Here is a 23,690-nt window from a genome sequence, read left to right as displayed (position 1 = left end):
CTAAAGCAGGGAAAACGCTGCATCAGGTACTGCATGTGTATCTCCATAGACGCTATACTATAGCCCACCATTTCCCAAACTCTGTCCGCGGGACCCTAAGGGCTGCACATTTAGATTTTTGCCCTAGAACTACACAGCTGATTCAAATAATCAATTAATCATCAAGCTTTGATCATTTGAATCAGCTGTGTGGTGTGAGGGCAAAAACCAAAATGTGCAGCCCTTAGAGTCCCGAGGACCATAGCATCTATGGAAATACACATGCAGTAGCTGATGCAGCGTTTTCCCAGCATTGTCAGAAAAGTACTGTGTATCTTGAGAACTTTGTATCTTGGGGTCATGATTTAATAAAAAAAATTATAATAATGAGTCAACCTGCACACGCTTGATAAAACAGGTTCGAAAGTTCATTCCAACTCACCAGCGCACACACATGACACACAATATCAGTTATTCTCCTGAAGGCTCACTATAATTTATTACCACTTTAGCAGACAACTCAAGATAATGGAAGACCTAAAAAGTTACTCACTGCCTTATCTAAACATCTCAGGGCTAAGTTGGGTCAGTTCAACCATAGTTTAACGACCCTTTTTGCTTACTTTATAACCCACAGCACAAATCTCTCTAACTAAGTTGGAATGGTGTTTATTATGTTTTAATTCCTCCTTGTTCATACTACATAATCCCTTCCTTATGAATTAACATTATTAATCAGATATAATAATAATACCTTGCAGAGTTCAATATAGTTTTATCTAAATGTAGACATTGTTTTAGTCATTATTCATAAAATTCCTAACACATACCCCTTGACTCATTCGAAGTTTTGTTGTGTTACAGCCTGAATTCAAAATTGATGAAATATATTTGTTTCTCATCCATCTACAAAAAATAATACCACATAATGACAAAGTGAAAACATGTTTTTAGCCATTTTTGCTCATTTATTGAAAATGAAATACATAAATATCTAATTTGCATAAGTATTCACACCCCTGAGTCATGATTTTGTAGAAGCACCTTTGGCAGCGATTACAACTGTGAGTCTTTCTGGGTAAGTCTTGAAGAGCTTTCCACACCTGGATTGTGCAGCATTTGGCCATTATTCTTTTCAAAATTCTTCAAGCTCTGTCAATTGGTTGTTGATCATTGCTAGACAACCATATTCAGGTCTTGTCATAAATTTTGAAGTAGATTTTAGTCAAAACTGTAACTCGGCCACTCAAGGAACATTCACTGTTGTTTTAGGTTATTGTCCTGCTGAAAGGTGAATTCATCTCCGAGTGTCTGGTGGAAAGCAGACGGTTCCAATTTTTCCTCTAGGATTTTGCCTGTGCTTAGCTCCATTCCGTTTATTTTTTATCCTGAAAACGCACTAATCCTTAATGATTACAAGCATACCCATAACATGATGCAGCCACCACTATGCTTGAAAATATGGAGATTGAAACTCAGTAATGTATTATATTGGATTGTACCCAAACATAACAGTTTGTATTCAGGACAAAAAGTAAATTACTTTACATTATATCTTTAGTGCCTTGTTGCAAAAAGGATGCATGCTTTGGAATAGTTGTATTCTGTACAGGCTTCTTTCTTTTCCCTCTGTCAATTAGGTTAGTATTGTGGAGTAACTACAATGTTGTTGATCCATCCTCAGTTGTCTCCTATCACTCTGTAACTGTTTTAAAGTCATCATTGGCCTCATGGTGAAATCCCTGAGCGGTTTCCTTCCTTTCCGGCAACTGAATTAGGAAGAACGCCTGTATCTTGTAGTGACCGGGTGTATTGATACACCATTAGAAGTGTCATTAATAACTTCACCATGCTCAAAGGGATATTCAATGTCTGCTTTTTAAATGTTTTACCCATCTACCAATAGGTGCCCTTCTTTGCAAGGCCTTGGAAAACGTCCCTGGTCCTTGTGGTTGAATCCCTGGTCCTTGTGGTTTGAAATTCACTGGTCGACTGAGGGACCTTACAGATAATTGTGTGGGGTACAAAGATGAGGTAGTCATTCAAAAATCATGTTTAACACTATTATTGCACACAGAGTGAATCCATGCAACTTATTATGACACTTGTTAAACAGGGAGAGACAAACTGGAACAGGGAGGCACTAACTGAAAAGGATGGACAAACTGAACTAAAGAAAATGAACTGAAACAGGGAGGGACTAACTGAACTGAAGAAAATGAACTGAAACAGGGAGAGACTAACTGAAACAGGTAGGGACAAACTGAAACAGGGAGGGACTAACTGAAAAAGGGAGGGACTAACTGAACTGAAGAAAATTAACTGAAACAGGGAGGGACTAACTGAACTAAAGAAAATGAACTGAAACAGGGAGGGACTAACTGAAACAGGGAGGGACTAACTGAAACAGGGACGGACAAACTGAACTAAAGAAAATGAACTGAAACAGGGAGGGACTAACTGAACTGAAGAAAATGAACTGAAACAGGGAGGGACTAACTGAACTTTAAATTTCTGTTGTTGAACGTAAGAAAATAGAAGTTTGTTTTTCGTTTTCTGTTGCTAAATGTTTTACTACACTGTGCCCTAACGAATACAACCCTGGATTCAAATACTACATGCAATTACCCTGTAACGTCTTGTATGATCTTATCAGGTAAAGGTGTGTCAAATGGAAGGGCAAGTCACTCTGCTGAGAGGAAAACATCACTGGTCCACCTCTGCATCAGGTCAACTATGTTGATCAGCACTGTCCCAGGATTGCTTGGAGCAGAGATGAACTTCCTCGACCTGTGTCATGACGTTGGCCTGTTGGGGGAGGTTTATGATCCCCATAAATACCTTTCCCCTTTTCTCTCTCTCTACTTTATAGAGTTGACTCTTGTAAAGCCTTTGTAACATAGAGAGTCTGGTAACTTCAAAAGGTGGGAAACGGAACCCTATTTCGGTAATCCAACCAGTTGAAAATAGGCGTTGGTACTTAATGAATATGATCTCAGGTCAGTTATTGTCTGAGACATTACTACTAATGACAGGATGACATAAACAGCATCTTGGAAAGTCGACACATTCTAGTTATCAGATTCACATGGAATTGTTGTGCAATTTAAATGTTTAAATATGAAACTATTTATGAAAAGATAAAATGTAATTTTAGCTTCTTAAAAGAGAGTACGGTTTGTCATAGAGAAACTCTGCTCACTCAGAGGCCCCACCCAAGTGAACAGACATTGGCTGTAAACTATGAAACACTCCCTTCTTATACCACTATATAAACCCGTTGACAAAAATTCAGCTTTCTGTTCCAAGGACGTGAGGACGACATTCCTACTTTAAAAGGGCTCAGATAATAACGAAATTAGCATCGTGTTCAATGTGACACTCCGAAAGGATGAATTTCGACTATACCAGCCAGAATATAGCACGAGCTATAGTTGTATACAAGCTATATATTGTATGGCAACTTTGTATGAACTTTGAACTCTTATTCACGCCAGAAGTGAAACCTCCTAGCCGTTGAGTTAGCAGCAACCGCTGTAAACGTGGGCTAGGAAAGGACGGACGACGTATCCAGTCTAACACACACAACGGTACTACAACGTATTCAGTTTACCACCAGAGACATTCTTCAGAGGACAAGAGGTCCATGCTGGACAACCCGGCCTTCTATCTACGTCCAATCTACCGAAGTGCAGCTCAGAGTAAGTATTTATTGCATTTTCCTTTTCAAATGGGCGGTTATTTAGAATGCATAAGATACTGTATTTACGATAGCATAGCTGCTTATGGCCCGATAGAGACACAAAATCTTTTTGTTCCTCAGTCTTCCCGCTCTTTCATTCAAAACCCAACCCCCTTTCTTTGTGTAACCAGCCGTCATATCTGTTCCGTCCGCTAGGGACGTTTTCCTTTATGACATAATTTGTAATTAATGTATGATCCATTCTGTGTAGATGTAATTCTGTGTGATTATTTAGGTATTTAGTAAATAAATAATTAAACCAAATGTTGTATTGCTGATTCAACTTGTTAGCCAGGGTTCGTGAAGATAACCAAGAATTTACAACTTTCAGATGAGACGGAATAAGGTGATGATTAAATATTGACTGCTATTGATGTAAAAGATTACCAGGTCTTTAAGAGTTTAGTCGGAAGATAACAGCTTTATAAACATTCTTTCATGGTGCCCCGACTTTCTAGTTAATTACATTTACATGATTAGCTTAATCAGGTATTATTAATTACAGAGAAAACAAATGGAAAATGAAAAGTGGATCGATGATGGCTAATAGACCGGTGACGCCGACCTCCGAAAGTCGCCCGAACAAGGAGAGGAACCGACTTCGGTGGAAGTCGTGACAGTAATTAAAATACGTATTTCAAATACATGTAACATAAATACTAACCATCTCTGCCTACTACCCAACACTCTGTTATACTTATTTTTTAAAGAAACCACATCCCCGCGACATACAGAGAACACAGTCCAGTAGGAAGACACTCCCTGTCCTCTGGTGTAGAGTTACATGAAACAGAAAGTAATCTTTCACACTGCCATTGTTTAACCTACAGGAGAGAGCACCAAAATGGCTGAGAATCAGGAACTGTTCTGTTGCTCCATCTGTCTGGATCTACTGAAGGATCCGGTGACTACTGCCTGTGGACACAGTTACTGTATGGGCTGTATTAAAGAAAGCTGGGATCAGGATGTTCTGAAAGGGGTCTACAGCTGTCCACAGTGCAGACAGACCTTTACCCCAAGGCCTGTTCTGAAGAGAAACATTGTGCTGGCTGAGGTGGTGGAGAAACTGAAGAAGACAGGACTCCTGGCTGCTCCCCCTCCTGCTCTGTGCTATGCTGGACCTGGAGATGTGGCGTGTGATGTCTGCACTGGGACCAGAAAGCAGAAAGCCCTCATGTCCTGTCTGGTGTGTCTGGCCTCTTACTGTGAGACTCACCTGCAACCTCACTATGGATCTCCTGCTTTGAAGAAGCACAAGCTGGTCAAAGCCACCTCACAACTACAGGAGAAGATCTGCTCTCATCATGACAAACTGCTGGAGGTTTACTGTTGTACCGATCAGCAGTGTATCTGTTATCTGTGTACAATGGATGAACATAAAGGCCACGATACAGTGTCAGCTGCAGCAGAGAGGACTGAGAAACAGGTAAGACCAAAACAACTTGTTGGTGACTGTCTGATAAACAAAGAATTAAAGATACAGTAGGATCTAAGGCTATTTGAATATGAGATCATTCAAATGAAATCGATCCACGGCAGAACAAATATGAACACAAACCTTGAGTATATAGATATGTTAACCCAGATTCTCCAAAAGTATCACCATTTTCGAAAGTCAAACACTATCATTCTGAACTTTGGACTCATGCCCTTTAATGAGTCGAAAGTTCAGTCTCAACTCCTTGATACATGTAGGCCTACCATAAAAACTATAATCATTCACATAGCAACATAAAAATATAATATTGAAAATGGACTTTCAATATTTTAGAAATTCCTCTCTATGGGCCCTATGTCACATTACTATACTATTGATCTACTGGACAAATAAAGCTTGATAGCTCATTGAAGAGTGATTCTCCACAGAGGCAGCTGGGGATAAGTCAGCAGAAGGTCCAGCAGAGATTCCAGGAGAGAGAGAAGGAGCTGAAGGAGCTCCAACAGGCTGTGGAGTCTCTCAAGGTGAGTATTGTTGACCAGAGGGGAGACACCATTTCACTTCTCTCCTCCAGAGAGAGAGAGAGGGGCCCCTCTCCAATCCCACTGACCCCACTGCTGGGAACAGGCTGTCTGGACCCCTTTCAGAGAATAGACTGCTTAATGTAACTGACGGGATATGAACCCAGGTCTACTGCAGAAGAAACCAACATCTTGACCATTACACCAAGAGGACATTCCCTATTGGGCCGACACGGATTTTGAAGTCGCATAGTGGCTGTTTCAGGTGCAACGTTTATGGTGAAGTTGCAGAAGTTTGTAGGAGGGAGATTCCAAGATGTGGGAAGTGTGCAGGAGGTCACGGGATAGAGGATTGTGTAGTTTTAGTGGATAAAGTTGTGTGTCAACTGTAGGGGTGTCCATGTTGCTGGGGATCAGAAGTGTCCGGTGAGAGAGAGGCAGGTTGAGGTGGATAGAGTCAGAGTAGTGCAGAAGGTGTCGTATGCTGAGGCAGTGAAGAAGTAGAGGAGGATGGGTCAAGGGTGAGGGATCCTGAGAGGATCCCTGTGATAGGGCTAGGCCAACGAGTGATATATGCTTCAGTAAGGTTGGCTTCTTAGCGTTCATAGCAATGGTTATCAACTGTACCACAGAAATGGAACGTAAATCACAGAKAATAGATGTTGTGYTGGCAGCTGCAGAYAAGTATTTGMTCARACYASATTTGARTTCAGAKGAGTTKCAGGGTGTGTTGAGTGGTGGTGTCCRGTCCTCCCAGGTCGTTGGCATGGTGCAGGAGCAGATAGGGTCAAAGTAGTGGAATGGGGTAGTGGGTTTTTAATGAGTGTAGGGTTAGTTGGNTCCTCCCAGGTCGTTGGCATGGTGCAGGAGCAGATAGGGTCAAAGTAGTGGAATGGGGTAGTGGGTTTTTAATGAGTGTAGGGTTAGTTGGAAGGCTGTTTTTCAGTATTATATATATTTTTTTTATTAAATATTCCTTTCCCATTTTCCCATTTTGAATGACAAAGTAAAATGTATTTATATTTTTGTCCAGCTGGGAGCAGTAATGCAACATATTGGATGCCAACCGCAGTTAAACTCCAAAGAAGAAGAAACGTTATATTATTATTATTAGAAGAACACGTTTAGAAACTATTTTAGTAATAATATTATGTTAGGAAATACCATTATAGTACTAAATAGTGTTTAGATTATTTTGTTAATCAATACACATCTAAGCATTTTGTAGTTTTGTTATTAGTTATTTTATTATATTTGTTATTGCAAGGCAGAACACTTGATAAACAAGATACATTTGTTTATTTTTTAAATGTGGTTTGAACTGGGTGACCTAGTAACCTCTATGTGAAGTCCAGCAATTGGTGTGGGATAGGTGGGGCAGGTTTGAGACTGATCTCTGGAATGAATAAGAGAAATGCACTTTATTTCTCAGCTGCCTCACCAATGTCTATACGTGAATTAATAACTTTTAATTGGTAAATATTTCCAATAGATGGCAGCATAAGACCATGAAGCATCAGTTATAGGCTACAAGCAGCAATATGATTGACATAAAATAGCATGCAACCAAAGACTATATATCCCATGATTTTCTAAAATGGTCACTCATTACTTTACAGTTAGCTATATGTCTCGTATTAGTCCTGTGTTGCTTTTGGGATAGCAAAACAATATTAACTATAGCAGGTATTGAACCGCGGTCAAATAATCACTAGTCAGATGTGCTAACCTCAACCTTAGTAAACATGCATTATAACATCGTGTTAATATGTCATATTGGGAGTAAACAGCCTCGGAATAGAAAATCATGCATCATGCAACCCTCACGGTTAGTAAATTAACCTCAACATGCCCCTCTCTTGTGGGAGAAGGCAGAGCGCTCGCTGCTGGTTGATGTTTTTGACAATGAGTGTATTAGGAAAATATGTTTTTTTTTGACCAGAGGTGACTGATTTAATGTTCAGGCTTATTGATAATCGTTGTAGTAATGAAGTGTAATTTTAAAAAGACTGGTGTTAAACACTAAAAGGTAAATGGTAGTAGATAAATGGTAAGCTGGTTAAATAAAAGACTGCTGTTATAACTCTCAGACTGCCTTTGTTTTGGGGAAATAGGGACATGTCTGTCTATTTCTCCAATTATCTCTAATAGATGTATTTATTTTAATGGTTTGAAGTTCTACACCATTTTAATCAGGATAACCTATTATTTCGAATGATGTTAGTTTGGGCAGTGTACAATGCTGTGACCAATTGATGGTAATTAAAACCTAAAACAAAAAATATTCAATACAAAGAAATGACTCCTAGAACTCTGTCGTCTCATTGTTTCCTAAAGGGCACCAACAATGGCACCAATAAGGTGCCATATTTTTTCCAGTTGGTTCTAAGAACAGATTGTAGTGGTAACATAAAAAGGTAGACATTTTTTGGTGCCATTTAGGGAAGATTGAATTTTGTGGCTGGATCAGCAGCTCTTCATCATGCGGCCAGAGAGACTTAATACAGCAGGGGTCTCTGATTTCTATGCTGCAGTACTGAGGGCCTGGCAGCTGCTGAGACCCACACGAGAMGGGGGTGTGGTGCCTGGGCCGTGGGTATGGGAGGAGACCATCGTCCACAACCCACTGATCACTGGGTTTGGTGGACCTGGAGAACAGGGTGGCAGCGTTCTGACTCAAAGCAGCACAGAGGCTACTGTACCGTACGGAGGTGGGCTTAGCGGGAGTGAAGGGGCATCAGTGGCAGGGGGTTGTGGGGTCTGAGAGCATGGCAGGGTATAGGTGGAGGGTGCTCTATAAGCTCCTAGTGCTGGAAAGGTCAGGGGTCGTCCAGTGGAGGGTATTACATGGAGCCCTGGACACCAATAGCTGGTTGGCTCGGGTTGACCTGGGAGTTGGGGAGGGGTGTCCGTTTTCTGCAATGACAGACTGTTCATCATGTTTTTTCTGTGTTGCCAGGGTAATGCCATTACCGTTGACGCCTTAGGGTTGAGTTTGAGTTTTACAAAATTATCAACAGTGTGGAGATGTTTCAGGAGGTATGGGGGCTCAGCGGGGGCTGTCTGTACGGCTGGAGAGGAGGGGTTGGATGTACGGTTGGAATGTAGTGCTGGATGGTGTATTGTGCTGTGGTGTTGGGTACTGTATAATGTGATTGTGTGGAGGTTGTGGTGGCATGCAATGTGTTTGTAGGAGGGCGGGGGGGGTGTTAGTGTAATACGGATGGCAAGTGACTCTCTCGCGATATCTCGCTCTCTCTCGCACTCCCTCTCTCCATCTCTCTCTCTCAACAGCACTCTGCCCAAGCAGCAGTGGAGGACAGTGATAAAACCTTTACTGAGCTGATCCGCTCCATTGAGAGAAGGCGCTCTGAGGTGAAGGAGCTGATCAGAGCCCAAGAGAAGGCTCAAGTGAGTCAAGCTGAAGGACTCCTGGAGCAACTGAAGCAGGAGATAGCTGAGCTGAGGAAGAGAAGGACTGAGCTGGAGCAGCTCTCACACACAGAGGATCACATCCATTTCCTCCAGGTAACTAAACTGCCTTGTTACATGTGATATGAAATTAACCTAATGTGAAACTATTCATCTCAATCATTATGTTGCCCCCTCTCCCTCTCTCTCTGTCCCTTTCTGTCCATCTCTCTCTCTCTCTGTCACTCTCTCTGTCTGTCTCTCCCTCTCTCTCTGTCTCTGTCACTCTCTCTCTCTGTCCCTCGCTCTCTCCAGACTTATCAGTCTCTCTCCAGTATCAGTGTATCTTCAGACTTACCCAGCATCGTTGTCCTTCCTCTTCAGTACTTTGGAGATGTGAGTAAGACTGTGTCTGAACTGAGAGAGAAACTGGAAGACTTCCTTAAAGGAGAATGTACTAAGATCTCCACTACAGGTGTGTTGAAAATAATAAGAACATCAACTTTAGACCATTGAAAGTGCCCTACTAGTCATATACATGTGGAATATGGTATGATGATAACATTCCCTCTCTCTGTCAATGTGTCTGTAGTGAATATAGTGGATGTTGTACTGCCTCCAGAGCACAAGATCAGAGAACAGTTGTTACAATGTGAGTCAAATCAAATCAAGTTTTATTTGTCACATACACATGGTTAGCAGATGTTAATGCGAGTGTAGTGAAATTCTTGTGCTTCTAGTTCCGACAATGCAGTAATAACCAGCGAGTAATCTAACCTAACAATTTCACAAAAACTACCTTATAAACACAAGTGTAAAGGGATGAAGAATATGTACATAAAGATATATGAATGAGTGATGGTACAGAACGGCATAGACAAGATGCAGTAGATGGTATCGAGTACAGTATATACATTTGAGATGAGTAATGTAGGGTATGTAAACATTATATTAAGTGGCATTGTTTAAAGTGGCTAGTGATACATTTTTTACATCAATTTTTAAATTATTAAAGTGGCTGGAGTTGAGTCAGTATGTTGGCAGCAGCCACTCAATGTTAGTGGTGGCTGTTTAACAGTCTAATGGCCTTGAGATAGAAGCTGTTTTTCAGTCTCTCAGTCCCTGCTTTGATGCACCTGTACTGACCTTGCCTTCTGGATGATAGCGGGGTGAACAGGCAGTGGCTCAGGTGGTTGTTGTCCTTGATGATCTTTATGGCCTTCCTGTGATATCGGGTGGTGTAAGTGTCCTGGAGGGCAGGTAGTTTGCCCCTGGTGATGCGTTGTGCAGACCTCACTACCCTCTGGAGAGCCTTACGGTTGTGGGCGGAGCAGTTGCCGTACCAGGCGGTGATACAGCCCGACAGGATGCTCTTGATTGTGCATCTGTAAAAATTTGTGAGTGCTTTTGGTGACAAGCCGAATTTCTTCAGCCTCCTGAGGTTGAAGAGGCGCTGCTGCGCCTTCTCCACCACGCTGTCTGTGTGGGTGAACCAATTCAGTTTGTCTGTGATGTGTATGCCGAGGAACTTAAAACTTACTACTCTCTCCACTACTGTCCCGTCGATGTGGATAGGGGGGTGCTCCCTCTGCTGTTTCCTGAAGTCCTCAATCATCTCCTTTGTTTTGTTGACAACACACTCCGAGGGCCCTCACCTCCTCCCTGTAGGCCGTCTCGTCGTTGTTGGTAATCAAGCCTAGTGTCGTCTGCAAACTTGATGATTGAGTTGGAGGCGTGCATGGCCACGCAGTCGTGGGTGAACAGGGAGTACAGGAGAGGGCTCAGAACGCACCCTTGTGGGGCCCCAGTGTTGAGGATCAGCGTGGTGTAGATGTTGTTACCTACCCTCACCACCTGGGGGCGGCCCGTCAGGAAGTCCAGTACCCAGTTGCACCGGGCGAGACCCAGGGTCTCGAGCTTGATGACGAGTTTGGAGGGTACTATGGTGTTAACTTCTCTAGGATAGGTGGAACGGTAGCATCCCACTTGGCCAAAATCCAGAAAAATGTAGCGCGCCAAATTCAAATATATTACTATAAAAATCTAACTTTCATTAAATCACACATGTAAGATACCAAATTAAAGCTACACTCGTTGTGAATCCAGCCAACATGTCTGATTTCAAAAAGGCTTTTCGGTGAAAGCATAAGATGCTATTATCTGATGATAGCACAACAGTAAACAAAGAGAGTGTAGCATATTTCAACCCTGCAGGCACAACACAAAACGCAGAAATAAAATATAAATCATGCCTTACCTTTGACGAGCTTCTTTTTGTTGGCACTCCAATATGTCCCATAAACATCACAAATGGTCCTTTTGTTCAATTAATTCTGTCCATATATATCCAAAATGTCAATTTATTTGGCGCGTTTGATCCAGAAAAAAACAGCTTCCAATTTGCGCAACGTCACTACAAAATATCTCAATAGTTACGTGTAAACTTTGCCAAAACATTTCAAACTACTTTTGTAATACAACTGTAGGTATTTTTAAACGTTAATAATRYATCAAATTGAAGARGGGACTATCTGTGTTCAATACAGGAAGATAACAAACTGACGCTACTTTTCGAGTCATGCGCCTCTCTCAAAAAGTACACTTCAAGTGACACTCATTCAAGATGGCCGTACTTCTTCATTACACAAAGAAATAACCTCAACCAATTTCCAAAGACTGGTGACATCCAGTGGATGCGGTAGGAACAGCAAACAAGTCACTTAGAAATCTAGTATCCCAATGAAATCTCATTGAACAGACAGTGACCTCAAAAAAGAAAAATCTGAATGGTTTGTCCTCGGGGTTTTGCCTGCTACATAAGTTCTGTTATACTCACAGACATGATTCAAACAGTTTTAGAAACTTCAGAGTGTTTTCTATCCAAATCTACTAATAATATGCATATTTTATATTCTGGGGATGAGTAGAAGGAAGTTGAAATTGGGCACGCTATTTATCCAAAAGTGAAAATGCTGCCCCCTATCCTAGAGAAGTTAAATGCTGAGCTGTAGTCGATGAACAGCATTCTCACATAGGTATTCCTCTTGTCCAGATGGGATAGGGCAGTGTGCAGTGTGGTTGCGATTGCGTCGTCTGTGGACCTATTGGGGCGGTAAGCAAATTGGAGTGGGTCTCTAGGGTGTCAGGTAGGGTGGAGGTGATATGGTCCTTGACAAGTCTCTGAAAGCACTTCATGATGACGGAAGTGAGTGCTACGGGGCGGAAGTCGTTTAGCTCAGTTACCTTAGCTTTCTTGYGAACAGGAACAATGGTGGCCCTCTTGAAGCATGTGGGAACAGCAGACTGGGATAAGGATTGATTGAATATGTCCATAAACACACCCGCCAGCTGGTCTGCGCATGCTCTGAGGACGTGGCTGGGGATGCCGTCTGGGCCTGCAGCCTTGTGAGGGTCGGCTGCAGTGAAGGAGAGTCCGCAGGTTTTTGTAGCGGGCCGTGTCAGTGGCACGGTATTGTCCTCAAAGCGAGCAAAGAAGTTGTTTAGTCTGTCTGGGTATCTTTATTGTGAAGTAACGAACAGTCTCTTTTTACTGACACTACTAACAATCCCTCTAGAAATATATATCAATAGTAGATCTAATCAAAGACTGGGTATCTATCTGACTCCTCATATTTCTCTGATTTGATCTCTGCTGTGCTCTAATCAAAGACWGGGTAGATACAGTATCTGACTTAACTTGTTGTTCTAACTCCCGTCATTGGTCTCTGCTCAGCTCTTCTCCCAGATTCCTGTCAGCTCACACTGGACCCAAAAACAGCACACACACTCCTCTCTCTGTCTGAAGGGAACAGAACGGTGACACGTACAGGCAAAGTCCACTCATATCCTGATCATCCAGACAGATTCACCAACCAGTGTCAGGTTCTGTGTAGAGAGGGTCTGTCTGTACGCTGTTACTGGGAGGTGGAGTGGAGTGGTAATGTTGTTACTGCAGTCTCATATAAAGACATCAGCAGAACAGAGACAGGTAATATATTTGGATACAATAACAAGTCCTGGAGTTTACTGTGCTCTAGTGATGGTTATTGGTTCAGACACAATAATGTTGTGACTAAAGTTTCAGGCCCTCAGTCCTCCAGAGTAGGAGTGTACCTGGATCACAAGGCAGGAACTCTGTCCTTCTACAGTGTCTCTGACACAATGACCCTCCTCCACAGAGTCCAGACCACATTCACTCAGACCCTTTATCCTGGGTTTAATATCTGTGGTACTGCTGAGCTGGTTAAACTGTAGTAGGGTCCACAGAGATACTAGTCATGCTGGTGGTGATGGTCCCCAGATATAATGGTCTGTTGTTCTGTACAATTATTTGTCTGACTGTATAAGTCACTTAAAATGTAATGTACTTATTTTTTTATCAAATACAATGTTTTAATCTTGTACATGTCCATGAATCATGATGTATGGTGTTGATGTATATTGGTTGTCATTCAGAACCATTGATATGTTTTCTCAATTGGTTCTCTGTCTCTATGTAGTTTTCCTCAGTGGCATTGAACAGGTAGTATCACTTACTAACTAACTAAACTATATGGGACAGGTACTATCACTAACTAACTAAACTATATGGAAGAGGTAGTATCACTAACTAACCTTCTAACTAACTAAACTATATGGACTGGTTTCCTGGACATGGAACAGATAGTAACTAAACTATATGGTCTGGTTTCCCAGACACAGATTAATCCTAGTCCTGGACTAAAAAGTATGTTCAATGTAGATGTCCAGGAAACTTTCTTTCTCCCATACTGCTCAGTCAAGCAACATTTAAACCTGTCCAGAAGGTGGTGCTATTGACCAAACAATAAAACCAGCAGATATCTTGACTTGCCACTCAGTATATCAGTAATGTTCAGAATAGTACTTTAATATCATTGGAGATTGATGGTCTTTTTAATCCACTATCCAGAGTCAGGAACAGATGAAGTTAGGCCTGCTACTGTTCAGTGATTAAATATGATTTTTGGTGATGGGAAATAAAAAATACAACACTAAACTTCATCTTGTAATAGTTTTCCTTTGTTATTTATTCCAAGGTGTGTCTTTAACTTCTATTTGGATTGTGTGGAGGTGAGCTAGTGGTGTGGCTGATAGAATAGAATGAAAYGGGAGGATGGGAGGGGAAATGGGCAGATATATCAGATGGATGAAGAGAAAGATTTTCATACAGGAGTTAGTGTCTCTGTTCCAAATAGCTCCCTATTCCCTGCGTAGTGCACTTGGCTTCTTTTGACCAGATCTAAAGTAGTGTTCTGGATGTTAGATTGTTTCTCCCTGTCATTAGAACATGACAATATGGTAATGACTTTAGTGGTTTCCTCCCCCTTTGTTTTTAATTGTTATGTGTGTTGTCAGGTTGTTCCTCTGTGTTCCTAATTGAAAATTCATTAACAATGAATCACAAACTAATGATATTCCAGTTGTGTTTAGACAACTTCATGTCTGACATCCCCCAGTTCTGTTCAGACCCATTGAACTCGGTCACATTGTAAATGGTCACTTGTATTGATAGTCCATACTGGACCTAACTGTGGTTAACCAGACTGGAGGGGTTCTGATCACATATTCCCTCATCTCCAGAACTTTACCTGACGTTCTCTCTCTCGCTCTCTCTCTCTCGCTACCGTATAGAAAGCAGACACCCTCAATATGGTTTAATTCCTGTAGTTATCAGGACACATGGGGTGTGTCCCAATTATCTCTCCTTTCTAATTGTGAACTTGTCCACTCCCCTTCATGGATTATAAAGGAAATGACTGGTATATGTAAACTCCCTCTACCCCATGCCAACACCAATCCAATGCTTTTACATTTGTGAGGAGTAGTGAAGGATTGCTCCACTTCAGGAGGAAGGAGAGATTATTGGGACGTCCCCAAGGAGTGATGATAGAGGGATGTGAAAGAGGAGAGAGGTAATGGTTGTTCTCCCCCATGGAGTGATGATAGAGGGATGTGAAAGAGGAGAGAGGTAATGGTTGTACTCCCTCGTGGAGTGATGATAGAGGGATGTGAAGAGGAAGAGGTAATGGTTGTACTCCCCGTGGAGTGATGATAGAGGGATGTGAAAGAGGAGAGAGGTAATGGTTATCTCCTCGTGAGTGATGATAGAGGGATGTGAAAGAGGAGAGAGGTAATGGCTGTACTCCCCATGGAGTGATGATAGAGGGATGTGAAAGAGGAGAGAGGTAATGGTTGTACTCCCCATGGAGTGATGATAGAGGGATGTGAAAGAGGAGAGAGGTAATGGTTGTACTCCCCCTGGAGTGATGATAGAGGGATGTGAAAGAGGAGAGAGGTAATGGTTGTACTCCCCATGGAGTGATGATAGAGGGATGTGAAAGAGGAGAGAGGTAATGGTTGTACTCCGCCATGGAGTGATGATAGAGGGATGTGAAAGAGGAGAGAGGTAATGGTTGTACTCCGCCATGGAGTGATGATAGAGGGATGTGAAAGAGGAGAGAGGTAATGGTTGTTCTCCCATGGAGTGATGATAGAGGGATGTGAAAGAGGAGAGAGGTAATGGTTGTACTCCGCCATGGAGTGATGATAGAGGGATGTGAAGAGGAGAGAGGTAATGGTTATACTCCCTCGTGGAGTGATGATAAGGGATGTGAAAGAGGAGAGAGGTATGGTTGTACTCCCCCATGGAGTGATGATAGAGGGATGTGAAAAGAGGAGAGAGGTAATGGTTGTACTCCCATGGAGTGATGATAGAGGGATGTGAAAGAGGAGAGAGGTAATGGTTGTACTCCCCCTGGAGTGATGATAGAGGGATGTGAAAGAGGAGAGGTAATGGTTGTACTCCACCATGGAGTTGATAGAGGGATGTGAAGAGGAGAGAGGTAATGGTTGTACTCCGCCATGGAGTGATGATAGGGGATGTGAAAGAGGAGAGAGGTAATGGTTGTTCTCCGCCATGGAGTGATGATAGAGGATATGAAAGAGGAGAGGGGTAATGGTTGTACTCCGCCATGGAGTGTGATAGAGGGATGTGAAAGAGGAGAGAGGTAATGGTTGTTCTCCCCCATGGAGTGATGATAGAGGGATGTGAAAGAGGAGAGAGTAATGGTTGTACTCCGCATGGAGTGATGATAGAGGGATGTGAAAGAGGAGAGGTAATGGTTGTACTCCCCCGTGGATGTGATGTAGAGGGATGTGAAAGAGGAGAGGTAATGGTTATACTCCCTCGTGGAGTGATGATAGAGGGATGTGAAAGAGAAAGAGGTAATGGTTGTACTGCCCCATGGAGTGATGATAGAGGGATGTGAAAGAGGAGAGAGGTAATGGTTGTACTCCCCATGGAGTGATGATAGAGGGATGTGAAAGAGGAGAGAGGTAATGGTTGTATCCCATGGAGTGATGATAGAGGGATGTGAAGAGGAGAGAGGTAATGTTGTACTCCACCATGGAGTGATGATAGAGGGATGTGAAAGAGGAGAGAGGTAATGGTTGTACTCCGCCATGGAGTGATGATGAGGGATGTGAAAGAGGAGAGAGGTAATGGTTGTTCTCCCCCATGGAGTGATGATAGAGGATGTGAAAGAGGAGAAGGTAATGGTTGTACTCCGCCATGGAGTGATGATAGAATGATGTGAAAGAGGGAGAGGTAATGGTTGTACCTGACTTATTTATTCCCTCATTACTGACATTCTTTTTCAACATAATTTCATAAGACAAATAAATAATGATAAATAATGCTCACTTCCATAAGAGTCATTGAAGTGTTGGATGAGCTGGACCCTGCCTTACCGGGGATATTTGTTGACAGATCACAACAGGTGACGAGGGCCTCATCCTCCAGCTGCACAAAGAAAGTCAGGGACTGCAGTGTGCTCTAGTCTCCAGCAGGGGGCAGTAAAACCCAATGGACCTGTAAGGAAAGTGAGGAGTAAAATCAAAGGTGAATTTACATTGATGTTTCCACAGAGACCTGAGTCATATTCACTAGCACCAAACAGAAGAAAATCAAATGAAACGGGAGGGACTAACTAATTGTCTATGTCAGGTGTGTCCCAACTTTTGACTGGTACTGTAGTTTCTGTAGGGTAGAAAGAATGATGCTGTCCTAGTTGTGCTCTATGTGTTCCTGCTCCAAGGAAAGACTCATCTCTGGACACTCTCACATCCCTGTTACCTGCTGCACTGCTCCCCGCTGCTCTGGTCTGTCTCCCAGTCTGGTACGGGGTCTTCTCCTGCTCTGGTCTGTCTCTCCCAGTCTGGTACAGGTGTCCTCTCCTGCTCTGGTCTGTCTCTCCAGTCTGGTACAGGTTCCTCTCCTGCTCTGGTCTGTCTCTCCCAGTCTGGTACAGGTGTCTTCTCCTGCTCTGGTCTGTCTTCTCCAGTCTGGTACAGGTGTCTTCTCCTGCTCTGGTCTGTCTCTCCCAGTCTGGTACAGGTGTGCTCTCCTTCTGGTCTGTCTCTCCCAGTCTGGTACAGGTGTCCTCTGCTCTGGTCTGTCTCTCCAGTCTGGTACAGGTGTCTTCTCCTGCTCTGGTCTGTCTTTCCAGTCTGGTACAGGTGTTTCTCCTGCTCTGGTCTGTCTCTCCCAGTCTGGTACAGGTGTCTTCTCCTGCTCTGGTCTGTCTCTCCAGTCTGGTACAGGTGTCTTCTCCTGCTCTGGTCTGTCTCTCCCAGTCTGGTACAGGTGTCCTCTCCTGCTCTGGTCTGTCTCTCCCAGTCTGGTACAGGTGTCTTCTCCTGCTCTGGTCTGTCCTCTCCAGTCTGGTACAGGTGTCTTCTCTGCTCTGGTCTGTCTCTCCCAGTCTGGAACAGGTGTCTTCTCCTGCTCTGGTCTGTCTCTCCCAGTCTGGTACAGGTTCTCTCTTGCTCTGGTCTGTCTCTCCCAGTCTGGTACAGTTGTCTTCTCCTGCTCTGGTCTGTCTCTCCCAGTCTGGTACAGGTGTCTTTTCCTGCTCTGGTCTGTCTCTCCCAGTCGGTACAGGTTTTCTTCTCTGCTCTGGTCTGTCTCTCCCAGTCTGGTACAGGTAGATCTTCTTTGCTCTGGTCTGTCTCTCCCAGTCTGGTACAGGTGTCCTCTCCTGCTCTGGTCTGTCTCTCCCAGTCTGGTACAGGTGCCCTCAACTGACTGAGTGACCCACCAAACATTTCGCTCCCTACTTTTACATGACCATCCATTCTGGTCTGGATTTTAGTGATTATTAAGCACATTTTTACTCCTGAACTTTAGGCATTGACTCAAAATATTTCAGCTTTTCATTTTTAATACATGTGTGGGAAAAAAAACATAATTCCACTTTGACATTATGGGGGTATTGTGTAGGCCAGTGACCCCAAAAAATCTAAATTTTATACATTTTAACTTCAGGCTGTAACAAATGTGGAAAAAATGGAAAATACAAAATGTAGAAAAAGTCAAGGGGTATGAATACTATCTGAAGGCACTGTATATATTTTTAAAGAACATTCTGAGACTGTTCTCTGTATGTTACTAAAGGTTTCTTGTGTTTTTTAATGACATTTTCCTTAACGTTCTCAGAACAATTTGAGAACAGGACTTTAAATAGAACCTACTGACATTTTCACAGAATAATGTTTCTTAATGTTCTATGAACTATTTGAGAGCATTCGCAATTTCAAACCAGTTGGAGAACGTTCATAGAACATTACCAAAATTGAAATGAAATGTAACCATGTTTAAACTTCTAGGAAACGTTCTGTTAAAGTAATAAAATAACAAGAAACAAATGTTTTGAGAATGCTCCAAAGCCAAGCAACTATCCTGCACCTTTACCAGAAAGTTGTGGGAAGGTAGTATGCAAAATAACCATATGACAACCACGCTCTCACCAAGCTCTAAGAAACATATGGTTCTCAGAATGTTATGTACTAGGTGGGTAGGAATCCACCTTGCATAGTTTGTTCTGTCCAGTGCAAAGAACCTGGGTGCCCAGGTCTCTGTTTCAACATAAATACCAAAATCTCTAGTTCTGTGTGTACATACAAAAATCATCAAATTCTTTAAGATTCAAGAACAATGTTCCTGTCACGATCGCTGTCTTCAAATTCCCTGTCAAGGCGCAGCGTGCATGTAATTCCACATCTTTAATCGAAGTGAAACCTTCACAAAAAAACAGGTAAACAGAAACCGAACGTGACGCAACCGTCGCCGGAGGCTCCGTGCCCTGGATTTTCACTGCAGGCTCCGGGCCATGGATTATCACTGGAGGCTTCGTGCCATGGATCATCACTACAGGCTCCGGGCCATGGATCATCACTGGAGGCTTCGTGCCATGGATCACCACTACAGGCTCCGGGCCATGGATCATCACTACAGGCTCCAGGCCATGGATCATCACTACAGGTTCCGGGCCATGGATCATCACTGGAGGCTTCGTGCCATGGATCATCACTGGAGGCTTCGTACGTGGAGCCGGAACAGGTCTCACCGGGCTGAGGAGATGCACTGGAAGCCTGGTGCGTGGAACAGGCACCGGATACACTGGGCCGTGGAGGCGCACTGGAGGTCTTGAGCGTAGAGCTGGCACAACCTGTTCTGGCTGGATGCTTACTTTCGCCCGGCAAATGCAGGGCACTGGCACAGAGCGCACCGGCCTGTGAATGCGCACTGAAGACACAGTGCGCATCACCGCATAACACGGTGCCTGACCGGTCACATGCTCCCCACGGTAAGCACGGGGAGTTGGCTCAGGTCTAAACCCTGACTCCGCCAATCTCCCCGTGTGCCCCCCCGAAAACATTTTTGGGGAGCTGCCTCTCGGGTTTCCATTGTTGACCTAACTTCGCTGCCTCCGCCTGCTTCCATGACAGGGTCTTGTCCCCTGCCATAATCTCCTCCCCGGTCCAGCTCGTCTTCCAAGTTGGCGCACGCTGCTTGGTCTTTTTGTGGTGGGTAATTCTGTCACGATCGCTGTCTTCAAATTCCCTGTCATAAATGAGCCAAGGCGCAGCGTGCATGTAATTCCACATCTTTAATCGAGGTGAAACCTTCACAAAAAACAGGTAAAGAGAAACCGAACGTTACGCAACTGTGGCGCACACAAACACTCACAGAAAATAAATAATTACCCACAAACACAGGTGGGAAAAAAGGCTGCCTATGATTCCCTATCAGAGACAACGATAGACAGCTGCCTCTGATTGGGAACCATACCCGGCCAACAAAGAAACAGACAAACTAGAATGCCCACCCAAATCACACCCTGACCTAACCAAATAGAGAAATAAAAAGGCTCTCTAAGGTCAGGGCGTGACAGTTCCAGAACTGGAAGGTTGGATACCTGCCTTCTGTTAACATGTGGACTCCAACAGCCAAGGAACTTTCAGGAGTTTTGACGATGAAAGCAAAGTAACTTGATGACTGTGCCTAGTTTTTGTCAAGTGCACTGCCTTAAATAATTTGTCTGCTGTCCCTGAAGTTGCCACCCCAGCATATGCATACCCAGCACCTTACAACGTTCCCTGTTGGTCCCTTACCATTTCCCCTCAGGACGTCCTCTTAATAGCTTGGTAGCTAGCTAGAATTTATATAATATGTTGACTGTTGTATACCTTTAGCTAGCTACAAGAAAAAACATTTTAAGTAAAGAAAAACTATGGCTAGCTTTTCTTGACATGTCTAGGGTTTAATTTAATTTAATTGTTAAGTTGTATCATCATGTAAAAGCCTGTTAGAAGGACCATTCATTTTCTCAATCAATTAGCTACATAATGTACCTCCTATGGCAATTTTTAAGCTTGATAACATTGTTTTTAACCTTTTAAAGCCTTTTGTTAAGGTGATTCATGTAGTACTTCAACAAAATTTGAGTGGTTTACAGGTATATTTCTGGTGTTTCCAGGCCATTTCTGCCACGCCACTGGGCAGATTACCTATGAAATATAATGGCATATTGTTGAAGACTGGTCCACTAATCACAAATACACAATATTTGTATGAACATAAAAACCGCCACCACCATTCTGTACAGTCCATTCTGTCTGGTCCAGTTTTCCACCAGTGCACCAGCAGCATGAGAGAAGTTTGGACGTGATCTCTCACCATGCTCACTCCACATGCACGGTCTCAGGACTTATGCTGCACTCCTGCCGCTCGTACACAGGTTGCTGGCTCGGACTCAGGTCTCAGTGGAAGTGGTGCAGGACAGGGCTGTAGTGAACGCCATTATTTCAGTCGGTTAGGGGGGTGAAGCTCACACTGTTCATGTCATATTATTCTTTCCATGCATATATGTAGATGCCATCGGTAGTCACTATCGCCATAACATTGAGAGAGGACAGACCAAAAAAACAGTTTAAGGCATTTCTGACTCAGAAAACTATTTACCGTATGACAAATTATTATCTTCCCAATTTTATTTTTACAAAATTCCTCAGACAAATGTCAAAGAGCATAGCAACACATTGTTGACACCATTTCCAAATTGGCTTATACTCCCTTATCATACTGGTGACCACAACTCAGAGTTATAGGGTCAGGTAGTTAGAGGGCTAACCCTTAGGGAGAAACCCCGACCGTACAGCAGACCCAATCTAGTTAAATTTGTATCGAAACAAAAACAAATACAAAGCAACAAAAACCAACAATTATTATCCACATGAGTGACATATGGTATCACTGGGCACAATGCATCACTGGGGGCAAACTACCTGCCCTCCAGGACACCTACACCACCCGATGTCACAGGAAGGCCATACAGATCATCAAGGACAACAACCACCCGAGCCACTGCGTGTTCACCCCGCTATCATCCAGAAGGCGAGGTCAGTACAGGTGCATCAAAGCAGGGACCGAGAGACTGAAAAACAGCTTCTATCTCAAGGCCATCAGACTGTTAAACAGCCACCACTAACATCGAGTGGCTGCTGCCAACATACTGACTCAACTCCAGCTCACTTTAATCATGGAAATTGATGGAAATTGATCAAAAATGTATCACTAGCCACTTTAAACAATGTCACTTAATATAATGTATATACTGTACTCTATATCATCTACTGCATCTTGCCATCTTTATGTAATACATGTATCACTAGCCACTTTAAACTATGCACTTTTATGTTTACATACCCTACATTACTCATCTCATATGTATATACTGTACTCGATACCATCTAATGCATCTTGCCTATGCCGTTCTGTACCATCACTCATTCATATATCTTTATGTACATATTCTTATCCCTTTACACTTGTGTGTATAAGGTAGTAGTTGTGGAATTGTTAGGTTAGATTACTCGTTGGTTATTACTGCATTGTCGGAACTAGAAGCACAAGCATTTCGCTACACTCGCATTAACATCTGCTAACCATGTGTATGTGACAAATAAAATTTGATTTGATTTATCAAGGGCCATTGCTTACTGAACTGTTAGTTGTTGATGAACAAGTTGTTGATGAACAATTTGAGATGTTACAATGTACAACTTCCCACCAGTGACATAGATATAGATTATCAGTGTGTGGTGTCCATCAAGGTGCCATAACGAGTTTGGTACAGCAACATGGTATGACCTTCTATGCAGCCTCTGCGACATGGTTCTGAGGGCAGCCGCCCTTGGCCTAATCAGACTTACACTATTAGTGACACATAGGCCGAAGTTACTTGCACTGCTGTCTCGGTGTCTGATATTCCAACATAACTGCATAGCCATACACAGATCCGTCCTCTGTGTTAGCTAGCAGATCAACTTTATGATTAAGTAATAATAGTATTTAATCAGAATCAACCTTGTTAACGTGGACTGAAGGGCATCAAGTCTAGGATTATCGGAGAGCAGAAGCCAAGTGCAGCCATTTACGGTCTGTTTGCAGCGGATATGGAAGTTCCTTCTCGCCATCTTCAATTGTGGTGTTGTTGCATCAAACTGACTGTACACCGATTTAATGAAAGGAGGAGCTAGGGAAATTGCTGGTACAATTAGCATATTAAAGAACGCGTTAAGTTAGCGTGTGTAGGTGTTTATTTAGCAGCTGCAGGCGTTAATTTGAAGTGTACAGGACCGCGTGCAGCCGTTTATTTAGCACATTTGCACGCGCTTATTTGACTCGTGTAGACCTTAATTTAGCGAGTGAAGACGTTAATTTAGCGCCTGCACCTGCTTACTTTACACACGCAGCATTAAAAATATTGCGTTTTCACCACGTGCTTTAGGACCCAAACGGCATTCCATAGAAAACACAGAATCCTACTCATTACTCCACGTGCTAATTAGGTCACTTTTGTTTTGAACCGATTTCGCCATTGACTATGAACAGGGCACCTGTTTTACGCCTGGGAGGCAGGAGGGGTTCCAAAACGAATGCCAGATTAATCGAGTCCCCTCAATGAAGGGAAGCGAAGTTGGAGGATGGTCGATTTTCACGTGGAGCTTGGCAAAAGGGGGCATGGTTTGTTTACATAATTGTCATCCAAACCAAACCTTCACTCGTTGTGACGCACTGAAGTTCCAAACTGTTTTAAACGAGACTGACAAAAATGATTCTATTTACACTTTGTATTCACTTTTGACACTAGAGTAAATGTTTCTGACTCATATTGATGCCACACAGGCCGTTTTCAAAGGGATTACTTGCTTTTTGGGGCAGTCGTTCTTTAAA

The 23,690-nt window shown here is 43.0% G+C and overlaps 1 protein-coding gene across 3 annotated transcripts; it reads left to right on the top strand.

Annotated features, from left to right (window-relative positions):
• Positions 1–4,540: 4,540 nt before the first annotated feature.
• On the top strand, positions 4,541–14,113 carry LOC111971429 (tripartite motif-containing protein 16-like). Of its 3 annotated transcripts, none has more exons than XR_011480796.1 (7): positions 4,541–5,147; positions 5,588–5,683; positions 8,975–9,208; positions 9,407–9,566; positions 9,684–9,743; positions 12,837–13,652; positions 13,787–14,113. XR_011480796.1 is itself a non-coding variant. In XM_023998201.2 (6 exons), exons 1-6 carry the CDS (start codon positions 4,566–4,568, stop codon positions 13,343–13,345), a joined length of 1,641 nt encoding a protein of 546 aa, XP_023853969.1. In that variant the 5' UTR covers positions 4,541–4,565; the 3' UTR covers positions 13,346–14,113. The 3 variants fall into 3 exon arrangements, 1 of the variants encoding a protein (XP_023853969.1); XR_011480795.1 differs by having other exon boundaries at positions 13,758–14,113; XM_023998201.2 differs by having other exon boundaries at positions 12,837–14,113.
• Positions 14,114–23,690: the final 9,577 nt, after the last annotated feature.

Source organism: Salvelinus sp. IW2-2015, linkage group LG13, assembly GCF_002910315.2.
Source record: "Salvelinus sp. IW2-2015 linkage group LG13, ASM291031v2, whole genome shotgun sequence".
Classification (NCBI taxonomy): domain Eukaryota; kingdom Metazoa; phylum Chordata; class Actinopteri; order Salmoniformes; family Salmonidae; genus Salvelinus; species Salvelinus sp. IW2-2015.
Note: the sequence above shows the minus strand (reverse complement) of the source record. Positions and strands in the feature narration are given on the sequence as shown.

Coding starts and splice junctions, on each gene's coding strand:
- LOC111971429 (XM_023998201.2), top strand. CDS start 4,566: ATGGCTGAGAATCAGGAACTGTTCTGTTGCTCCATCTGTCTGGATCTA. Junction 5,684..8,974: donor AGGCTGTGGAGTCTCTCAAG/GTGAGTATTGTT, acceptor CTCTCTCAACAG/CACTCTGCCCAAGCAGCAGT. Junction 9,567..9,683: donor TACTAAGATCTCCACTACAG/GTGTGTTGAAAA, acceptor ATGTGTCTGTAG/TGAATATAGTGGATGTTGTA.